At 37.1% G+C, this 10885-nt stretch overlaps 2 protein-coding genes across 2 annotated transcripts in view; both read right to left on the bottom strand.

Annotated features, from left to right (window-relative positions):
• Window positions 1-4868, bottom strand: part of LOC107664481 (receptor expression-enhancing protein 1-like) — a 17987-nt gene extending 13119 nt beyond the window's left edge. Inside the window, exons 1-5 of the mRNA XM_016455070.1 lie at window positions 4468-4868; window positions 2381-2453; window positions 2215-2291; window positions 1961-2081; window positions 1170-1283 (exon numbers count right to left, since the gene is read on the bottom strand). Coding sequence (XP_016310556.1) covers window positions 1170-1283; window positions 1961-2081; window positions 2215-2291; window positions 2381-2453; window positions 4468-4607 — 525 coding nt within the window. The 5' untranslated portion in view covers window positions 4608-4868. The remainder of the gene's footprint in view (window positions 1-1169; window positions 1284-1960; window positions 2082-2214; window positions 2292-2380; window positions 2454-4467) is intronic.
• Window positions 4869-5357: 489 nt separating this feature from the next.
• LOC107664504 (charged multivesicular body protein 3) lies at window positions 5358-8825 on the bottom strand. The gene is made up of 6 exons (XM_016455091.1): window positions 8656-8825; window positions 8321-8381; window positions 8027-8206; window positions 7603-7724; window positions 7402-7516; window positions 5358-6604 (listed from the first exon to the last, which is right to left on the bottom strand). The coding sequence occupies exons 1-6, from the start codon at window positions 8698-8700 to the stop codon at window positions 6453-6455; spliced, it is 675 nt and encodes a 224-aa protein (XP_016310577.1). The 5' UTR covers window positions 8701-8825; the 3' UTR covers window positions 5358-6452.
• Window positions 8826-10885: the final 2060 nt, after the last annotated feature.

Below are 10885 nucleotides of genomic sequence, written 5' to 3'. Positions count from 1 at the left end.
TAATTTTGGTAACAGATTCTGGTAATTTTGGTAACAGATTTCTGTCATTTTGGTAACAGATTTCGGTAATTTTGGTAACAGATTCTGGTAATTTTGGTAACAGATTTCTGTCATTTTGGTAACAGATTTCTGTCATTTTGGTAACAGATTCTGGTAATTTTGGTAATAGATTTTGGTCATTTTGGTAACAGATTTCTGTAATTTTGGTAACAGATTTCTGTAATTTTGGTAACAGATTTAGGTAATTTCGGTAAGAGATTCTGGTAATTTTGGTAATAGATTTTGGTAATTTTGGTAACAGATTCTGGTAATTTTGGTAATAGATTTCTGTAATTTTGGTAACAGATTTAGGTCATTTCGGTAACAGATTCTGGTAATTTTGGTAATAGATTAGATTTCGGTAATTTTGGTTAACAGATTTCGATAATTTCGGTAACAGATTCTGGTAATTTTGGTAATAGATTTTGGTAATTTTGGTAACAGATTCCGGTAATTTTGGTAATAGATTAAATTTTGGTAACAGATTTCGGTAATTTTGGTTAACAGATTTCGATAATTTCGGTAACAGATTTCAGATTTCGGGGAAGTCGTGGCCTAATAGTTAGAGAGTCGGACTCGTAACCCAAAGGTTGCGGGTTCGAGTCTCATACTGGCAGGGATTGTAGGTGGGGGGAGTGAGTGTACAGCGCGCTCTTCCACCTTCAATACCACGACTGAGGTGCCCTTGAGCAAGGCACCGAACCCCCAACTGCTCCCCGGGCGCCGCAGCATAAATGGCTGCCCACTGCTCCGGGTGCGTGTTCACGGTGTGTGTGTGTTCACTGCTGTGTGTGTGCACTTTGGATTGGTTAAATGCAGAGCACTAATTCCAAGTATGGGTCACCATACTTGGCCACATGTCACAAGTCATGTCATGTCACGTCACTTTAATTTCGGTAACAGATTCCGGTAATTTTGGTAATAGATTTAATTTTGGTAACAGATTTCGATAATTTCGGTAACAGATTCTGGTAATTTTGGTAATAGATTTTGGTCATTTTGGTAACAGATTCTGGTCATTTTGGTAACAGATTCTGGTCATTTTGGTAACAGATTCTGGTAACAGAGTGACAGCCTTTGTACCATTTTCATGGAAAGTGCCATTTCCTCTAACAGTATTGGATTTATACCTTAGTGGCAGCCATTACTGCAGCTGTAGCCGCCACATTCAGACCTTTCCTTCCAAAATGCATCAGGGTGTCGTAGCTTTTATCTTTTGCTTGGCAAAGGTATTCATCGATGTCCTAAGAAAGAGTCATAAAGATCATTTCACAGCAGCTGTATGAAGAATGGTACTGTTTCATCCTGTTGTACACTTTCAGATCAGCATCATTTTTTTACTTTTTTATGAATAACTTTTTTTAATAACTTTATTATTTATCATGGCTCTTTTGTTGATTTTGATTGCTTCCATTGTCCTCATTCGTAAGTCGCTTTGGATGAAAGCGTCTGCTAAATTACTAAATGTAAACGAGTTTTCGTTTTCTCTTTGTTATCAGTGTTTTGTGTTTGTCATATCCATTTGCCCTTAGTGTGTACTCCTGACGAATTTCCTGCCCTAAGAATAAAAAGCAGAGGAAAGACTATGGAAAATAACAGTACCATTTCCTTAACACCGCTCATCCTCGGTCAACCAGGAAAATCAACTCAAAAAGGTTACAGGAAAAGGAGTCAAAAGTTCTTCCTCCTCAACTCCAAAAATTCAGCTTCTTGGCATTATAAAACACTGGTAAGCTGAGAATTATTCACAGCTGTTAAGGATGATATTTGCTAGTTTGTTTAACATTTAAAATATTAGAATATGTATTAGGCTATGCATTAGTGAATGCTCTATAGTGTCTTTGAATATTTTTTCAGCCTAGACAGGATAAAAATAAATAGATCATCACATCAAAAGGAAAAATCACATCAAATACTGTACCTTCTCCTTAGAGGACAGTGTAGGGTGGACAAATTTTCTATACAGCACACTGGATCCCTTTGTGTATGGGGAAAGTAACCACACCACAAAGGCGATTTTGAGTTCATAGTAGAATGGGAGCCTTCAAAAGCAATAAAAGACAATCATACACTCATATGTCATGCTGGTTACCGCCCACATGCATCAGCAGAAACAAAAATATGAGTAATTCCTAACAAAAGGATATGATGAAAGCAATGGCACATTGTACTCACCAGCACAAAAAGATATCAGTAATCACTTCAGCTGTAGTAAAAAGTGCAAATATTATCCAGTACATCATCCATTTCACCTGTTTGAAACAGTTTACACAATCAGCAGGCAAATAAACAATAAGGTTAATGAGCTCAACTGATGGAAATATATCAGAGCTGTACTTACATATTCTCTCACATCTTTTGATTTAACAGCTTTATATGAGGAGTACGCTGGGTAAAGGGTACCAAATATAAGCCTGTAAGAAATGCAACAATCATGCTTAAGATAAATAAGCAGAAAACAATTGAAATAGGTCAAGGGTATTTTTTCAGTTTTATATGTTGTATTTTAAAATATATAATTTTATTTCATTCATTATAATTTCTGTTGGCCAAATAACAGTATGTTGCCTATTGGTTGTTTAATGAATTATTACATTACACAGTTATTTAATAATAAATAGAAGAGTCAATAAAGTAGAAGTACTGTAAATACTCTTAAAAATAGCTTATAATACATTTAAGTAGTTTTGTCACATTTCATTTATTGATTACTTAATATTGTATTGTAATTTGAAATATCAAATGTGTTTGATGTAAATAAACAGCAAGTTCCATCTGTGACAACTTACCCCAAATAGTGTATACCCCACATGCCCTGCTATAGAATTGATTTAATTTAATTTGTGCCATTTCACTGATTAGATTTTTTTCCTGGCCAATAATACCAGTGGGTTACTTGACATTCAATAATACACTTATTTTGAGAAAACATTCACTGGAATAAAAAGTAACCCAGTCTCACCACCACAAAATACAGCAAATGCTTTTTATTATCCCATCTTTGCATAAACTAAAATCTCTTCAGAAAACAGTTAAGGTTAGGGTTTATTTGTCACAGAAATTACGTACAAGTATTATATGATTTCAGTATTACAAAATGACATAACAATGGCCACTAATAATTCCCATTAAGGCCCACCACTTCCCTGAAAGGAAACCGCTCCACTCCCTTTCCATTATTGATATTTGAGATAACGGCCCTTTAGTAGGCCTGGAGTCTGATTTACTCAGCCCAGAATATTATTTTTTCCAGTTCTTGCCTATTGTAACGCCAGTGTCGCACGTAAACAGGCGACATATCTGCACGACCCCGTTTATGTTCCAGGTTTACATTCTGCATGCTTGATAAAAATAGACCTGACAAGTGAACGCTGGTCAAGGGCGCAAAGAAAAGATCAGAAGCAAATGGGACGGAACGAATACCGTTTGCAAGGCTGTGGGTTAAATGGGTGATTGGAAAGTGCTAGATAACCAAAAGAAGTGCCCTGCACCTGTGTTTAAGTATTTCAGTTTAGCACTATTCCAGTGTCCCCTCTTTCTTCCAGCCCAGCAACAGCTGCGCCTCTGACCCGATCAAATGACCGACCCACAAACCCAATCCAGGGCCACCACGACACCGTCAGGGTCCCACAAAACAAAACATTTCCGACTAAATAGAGCCCACTGCACACTATCTAGGGCACGCCTAAAACACCGGTTTGTTGTCTATTTTTAGACTCTTTACACAGCACAAGTGTTGGCAAATGTGCAATGTCATCGGATATTGTGATCTAAAATGAATTGAACGGCTATTTAGAGATTTTGCACGCACAGCAAGATTGACTGAAGCGTTAAAAAAAATGTAAAATAAATTTACATGGAATACATTAAAATGCGCTCGTCAATTAAATAAAATAGCGACAATGAAAAATAAAGCAAATACTGGAAAACACATTAGTGACCATCAGGCTGGTTGACCATCCCATTGTCTTTATGACACATCAAAGACCTGCTCTACTGTATGTACGACTCCAAAAATGACTCCATATTAACACCCTACATTGTGCATGTCCACTAAATTCAAAATTCTGCAATTAAAAGTGTTACAGAATTGCTTCAAAAGCTAAGCTATATCCTACATAATTCACCGTGTCACTTGGTGTCAGATTCTTATGTTGGAGAACCATCAATATCCATTAGCTTGCAAGTGTACAGTAACCTTTATAATAGCCTTTCAACATGTAAACATAATAATCAAAAGACTAACCAGGACAAATCAGGCCTGATACATAAGTGATTTCATTCTGCCTAGAATTAAGAGGTGCCCTAGAAACCCTTGCGTTTTCGCTTTAAAAAAAGCTGAAAAACAACATACACATATAAAGATTACGCACTGAATTTTCATGCAACCCAATGAAAATGCTTTACAAGAGCAGAATAAAGACTTACACCACAAGCCTAGAAATAATCCAGGAGACCATTGCGCTATAAGAGCGGCGTGTTGTCGACAGGGAGGAGTTTTCTTCGAGTCTGGTGTCGGCATTTATCGTTTGACAGACGCGTCCGCGCAGGCGCTCTGCTCTATACATGTGGGTTATAGGTAATGGACAAAAAAAATAAACACAAAGGACAAAAATAACATACGACCCATAAGTAATTGGAATGGTTTAAAAACCTAGCAAGCTGCCTAACCAGACAGTATTTTCGTGTGCCTCAGTCAAACGCGGTTAAGGTAGACAGCTAATGTCACATGATGCCTAAAAATGCTGCCTGGGTAGCTCATAAGGTGTCTGGTAACACAAAACTGTACAGAACAAATTAACTCTTTTAAATAATCTTCCGACAACAAGCTGCAGAACCATACTCATATGGTTATAATAATACTCTAAACTCGCTTATTTAAGCTCAGACGCCTCTCTTTGTGAAATACAGAGCTTCTAGAGAAGTAACCTAGATTCAGTCAGAAGCTCAGGTTTCCTTCACAAAGCTGTGCATGAGTGGACAGAGAGGGAGTCAAAAGGAGAGACTGAGGTAAGTAAAATAACCCTCTGAGAATCCCAAAAGACCCTGCTAAAGCAGCAGATCATAACACAGTTAATAACATCGAGGTATATTACTGTTACTGTAAAAACCCTAATGCTATGCTAAATTATGACTTGTATGAGATCCTAACAGTTTACAACATTGGTTTCATCAGTGTTGTGAAATGTACTCCTTTTGCCTGAAAAATTTTATTAGTGTTATCAACATATTTTCCACTATACAAAACAGTTTTGTGCAGATGTGAATGTTTTTCTACAACATCAAAGATCTGAAATGAAGCAGAATAATCAATTTGGTTCATTCAGGAGATTATAATTGAGTCAACATACTGAGCCTGGATCTGTACAAAATCTATGTACTTGTCACTCCAGAGTGCACAATTTATGCCAAATAAGCAGATATTAATTGGTCATGCCATACTAAATTGGTCATGCCAAAACTAACTATAAAGTCAGAATGCACAAAGAGTAGTTGTTTCATATGTAGACATAATAGAATTATAGCAAACGGACTATTCAGCTGATATTCAACTTAAAATATAACAGAAGAAACTGTAACATAAATTGTCAGCCATTTCCATCATCAGGGGAACATCTGTTATGTAAGCATTTCAGTCATCTAAAAGCAAAGGCTTAATAAAAAATACTCATAGTTAATAACATACAAAGATATATGTGCATTTAAACCATAACAAAAGGCCAAAAGTAGCAGAAACAAAAGACAGAAATGCGATCAGCTCGTTGAAGTCTGAAACACCTGCTGTGTAAAATTCAGTCAGTTATCGAGCACAACCATTCCTTTATTCCGAAAGCCCGTTTTATAACTTGCCGACAACTTTACTAACAAAATAACAATGCAAACAGATATATTTTTATGTTCAGTATTTGTACAAGATTTACAAGTAATGGCTTCCATGAATTTGTACTACTCCGTAAAAAACAATTTACCAGATATAGGAAAGAACTATTCACTTAGCCTAAATAAGGCTTGAGATAAAACTGCAAATTCGACAACGATTACGACCAACACCGATATGACAGCACTGCACAATAGATTCTTGGACAAGCTGCTTAACTATAGGCATAGATTCAATTGAGTGGAGTCAGAATATCTAGAAATAAAATGGGCTTAAGTAAAAAGTGAATGATTTGAAAAAAAGTCATCCACCTGCTACCATACAACAACTAAATATCTGACTTCACTGTTCTTTATTGTATGTCATATAGAGCTCATTTTATTTTTAATATCCACTATCCATATAGTTTTGTTCATTTTATGTGAAGTCCGAATTTAGTGCTAAATTTAATGTGCCAAAGTGTAAGAAAAGCTACAGGGGAAGTAAGATATGTTGTCTATGCCTATAGAGCTGAAGGGTAAAAAACACAGGTCTTTTAGCTCCTCAGCGCTGCTAGCCTGGACTGCATCTCCTCGATATCTTCTTCTTCTTCTTCTTCTTCTTCCCCTTCTGAGGCTGCCGTGGCTCCAATCGGCACTGGATCAGGCAGGGCATCTGTGACTTTGCTGGGAGCTTTTCCAAGTGCACCTGTTATTAAAAAAAGTAATAGTTTAATCTTTGGTTCACGTCATTAGTGCATAATGATGAAATGCTTTGTGCGGTAGGAAGTGAGATGAAATAGCCTTTGTTAAAAAAAACAAAACAACAAAAAATGGCAGATGTGGTTAAAAACATTTTAGGTTTTACGAACTGAACTTAATATACAGTCCAAAAACAACAACAACACAAAAACGTATATTTCATTAACTGAGATAATATTAATATACCAACTTACTGAAGTACTAAAAGTAAATAAAATGATTATTAGAGTATGTTTTATAAGAAAATACTATTCAGTCTTTTTACGTCAAAATTTCATGTCTAATAAATGTGCTACCTGCCGTTTCTTTGTAATAACTTGTGAAATTTACTAGCAATTTCTGGGTGAAAATAGGCTAGTTTTTTATTATTAGTAGTAGTAGAATCAAAACAAGTACCTTTTCCAGAAGCTGAGGTAAATACATAACACTGACACTAAAATAACTCTACATTTTGTATAACTATACAAAATGTAACATAAAACCCGAAGGTACATAACTTGTTATTTCAGTGAAAAACCATCAAATATGAACGGTCACACAGTGAATTCTGGGAATGTCAAATTCTTTTTCACTTCCAAAAGTGTAAATGTAACAGTATTTTACTGTAAAATGTCATGAAATGTTCCATTAGATTTATTAGATTATCACTTTATGTAATGAGGCAACTTCCTGTTATCCAACTGTTTTTACCACATTTTTAAATCACTTTTTGATAGTGTGGGTGATTGTTATGTGGTTTCTTACCGGCTGTAATCTCAAAGAGGATCTTGTCAACCTCAGCCTCCGCTGCTTCCTCCATTTCCTCCTCATCATCCATCCCTTCCAGTGTATCCTCCAGCATCTCCTCTATGATTCCAGCCTGTGTAGTGTGAGTGCTCCACGTTAGAGATGTGCTCATCGAGACATTTCTGTGCAGAATATTAGAAGAAGTGTTCATGTACGTACCTTCATCATCTCTTTTGAGAGTTCTCTCATGGTGGCTTGAATCTCTGGGATTTTAACCAGGCTGTGCATGGCCTTCATGACCTCTGTGCTCTTCTGTATGGCACCGGCCACTCTTAATACAGCTGTAATGGGAAACCAATGAACAAATGTATGAGTAACATACAGCATGGCAGCTACACATACCCAAAGCATAACACATCCACCAAGAGGCTTAAAATGTTGTTCTTTTCAACATATTGATTCCCTTTTTTCCTTTAACGTACTTTTCATTGCAGCCAAATCAATTCAAGAATCAAAAAGGTTCTGGGGTAGTGAAGAGTGTTCAAACTTCACGTGCCACATTTTTTAGTCCATTTAATGAATCCATGTCATCTGTGAATTTACAGAGCACACTGTTGGGTCTCCAAATAAAAACTATACTCACACAACTGATTCTTCATACTGAGCAGCACGGAGTTCATCTGAGCTTTAGAGGCGTACAGCTTGTTGATAGCTTTCTTTGAGTGAATCATCTCTTTGGCGAGGATGATGCAGACATCTTTCTGTCCCTTCTTTGCAGCATCTTTGATCGATCTCTTCACCTTCTCCTCCTCTCTTTGAATGTCTTTGGGAAAATATACAATATACACAATTACAACTTCTGTTAAATACAGTTACCGAACTGAACAATTTAATTACAGTAGACTGCATTTGTCAAACTGGTGTATTAGGACCTCACCTCGAATCTGTCTGTCAATAACTCTCATTTCTCTCCTGATTTTAAGAGACCATTCGTTGATCTACGGAAAAGAGATGAAGACAGTTTGAGATCAGCTACCTGTTGTGACTGGATTTTACCAACAGGCGTGTAAAGGCGATTTGATCATTTTGGTTCTCCAAAACAACCCACGTACAGACCACAGAATTAAATCAAACTTTTTAAAGTGCTTCGTTTAAAATGACATTACGTAATAGAGCATGTTAACAACAAGTACGACAAACGAGATATTCATAGGCCTGCTATTATTTACAATGGAACATTTAATATAAACCGTTAACTCCCGTTTCACTTACAAGGTCCTTCGGTGGTTTCTCTTGTGCTTTTCCAAAAAGCCCCATTTTGAACTTGTAAATTAGACAGTTGAACAGCGACGAGCTCAATCAAAATAGTACATTACAAGTCCACTTCCTGATTCCAGCCTCTCGACGTATGACAACATAGGTAATTTCCGGTTTACTTTTCATAATAAAAGTGCGGCTTGATCTGTATTTTGACCAAGCGGCAACCTCCCGCTCTCTCTCGTGAAGCCAACACGGAAGTGACTTAAACTGTAATTCATCAACTGGCCGCTAGAGGCTGGCTGCAAAAGGGAGTCAATCCCATAGACTCCCCATGTTAAAATGCCCAACTTTAGTGGCTTCAGCAACCTGCTCCCGCCTCTTTGCCCATTTTCGATTATCCGGGAGTGACGCGCGGTGACGCGCTGCCAAGATGGCGACGGCTGGCTCCGCCTACTTTAGGCTTCAAAACGCTCGTCGGAAGTCTACGGGTTACATCACGGACACTATGTCCATGTTTTTATACAGTCTATGCTGCTGACACCGCCGTTGATCTAGGTGGGCGTGGCTTCAGCAACCAGCTCCCGCCATTTTGCCCATTTTTGATTATTCGGGAGCGGCGTGCGGTGACTCGCTGCCAAGATGGCGGATGGCCCGCTCCGCCCACTTTGAGCTTCAAAAACGCTCTTCAGAAAACTACGGGTGACGTCACGGACACTACGTCCATGTTTTTATGCAGTCTATGATTTTGACATCGTTTTTAATGTTTGTTATGTTGAAATAGGAAACAGCATACAAAATATACAATTTAAATGGTTGACAAATAAATAAAATATTAAGTGCATAAATAAATAATACAAATATTTTTTCATACATACAGTTAGCCTATATAAACAAAACATAGGCTATTTGTTTATTTATTTACTTATAAATAACATAGGCTAACAGTGATGTGAACAGTAAACATCAATTAGCAAGCTAAATACTTTTTAAGCTCGTTTGTTATTCTTTGTATTCATTCACTTTGTGTTCTGTCTCGTTGTGTGCGGCTCATTGGAAAAGGCGTTGGAAACTGTGCTGCTGAACCAACAGAGTGCAGAGCGCCCTTTGATAGAGAGACTCGTTTGCTCTCACCAGGCTTTGAACATTTGAAATGATAATCTAATTCTTACAGGTATGAATTGTGATAAGGCACAGCTAAACTGCAAAACAAAAAATTCACTCCTGATAATAATAAGCATATTTAATAACACGTATTAACGAATTAATTTTACCCCGTAATGCAAAACAGATCATAGAAAATAATTAAATAAAAATTGACTAATAAACCAACTGAGCAACGCCTTTCTTTATTATGAAAATAATAATCTCCTCTCATATAGTTGGGTATTTTTGATTATAAATTTGACAGTGTTAAATATATCCTTTTATGTACGTCACCTATATATGTATGTATATATTTATTTTAATCACCAAATAATAAACCCATTTGGCAACACCTTCCTTTAATATTAAAATAATAATCTCCCCTCAGGTATTTTCAATTATAATGTTGACAGTGTTAAAGGGTTAGTTCACCCAAAAATGAAAATTAGCCTGTGTTTTGCTCACCCTCAAAGCATCCTAGGTGTATGTGACTTTCTTCTTTCAGATGAATCCAATCGGAGTTATATTCAAAATTGTCCCGGCCCCTCCAAGCCTTTCAATGGGGCTAAGCGGGTGTTGGTTGTCAACAGTTCAGAAGACGTGAAATAAAGTGCGTGCATCTGTAATAAAACGCCCCTCACACGGCTCCGGGGGGTGAATAAAGGCCTCCTGTTGTGAGTCCATGCATTTTTGTAAGATATATCCATAAAATATCCATATTTCAAACGTAATAAACACTTTTTTCTCACTTCCGCTGACTGTCATACGCGGTAGACGTTCCGGCGGATGACGTAAGACTTCGACGTTGCATGATTAGTGACGAACGCGGAGACAAAACAAAACAAAACGCCATTCACGAATTAGAAGCACAAAACGAGGATTTGTAAAGAAAAATTATGGAGGATTTCGAAATAAGCCAAGAGGAGACTGGTTTTTCTTTGCTAAAGTAAGGAAACTTTGTTTCCTTTTCTCCTGCATTTCTCAAAGGCGTGCGCATGACGCATACGTCTTACGTCATCCGCCTGAACGTCTTCCGCGTACCACAGTCAGCGGAAGTGAGAAAAAAGTGTTTATTATGTTTGAAATATGTATATTTATA

Source organism: Sinocyclocheilus anshuiensis, unplaced genomic scaffold, assembly GCF_001515605.1.
Source record: "Sinocyclocheilus anshuiensis isolate Anshui unplaced genomic scaffold, SAMN03320099.WGS_v1.1 scaffold167, whole genome shotgun sequence".
In the NCBI taxonomy this organism is placed as follows: Eukaryota; Metazoa; Chordata; class Actinopteri; order Cypriniformes; family Cyprinidae; genus Sinocyclocheilus; species Sinocyclocheilus anshuiensis.
This window is presented reverse-complemented; position numbering and strand designations above follow the sequence as displayed.

What these genes read in the sequence shown, in the direction of transcription:
- LOC107664504 (XM_016455091.1), bottom strand. Translation starts at nt 8,700, where the DNA reads ATGGGGCTTTTTGGAAAAGCACAAGAGAAACCACCGAAGGACCTT. An exon ending in AGAAACCACCGAAGGACCTT is followed by an intron (nt 8,382 to 8,655) that starts GTAAGTGAAACG and finishes TCTTTTCCGTAG; the next exon opens with ATCAACGAATGGTCTCTTAA. An exon ending in TATTGACAGACAGATTCGAG is followed by an intron (nt 8,207 to 8,320) that starts GTGAGGTCCTAA and finishes ATTTTCCCAAAG; the next exon opens with ACATTCAAAGAGAGGAGGAG.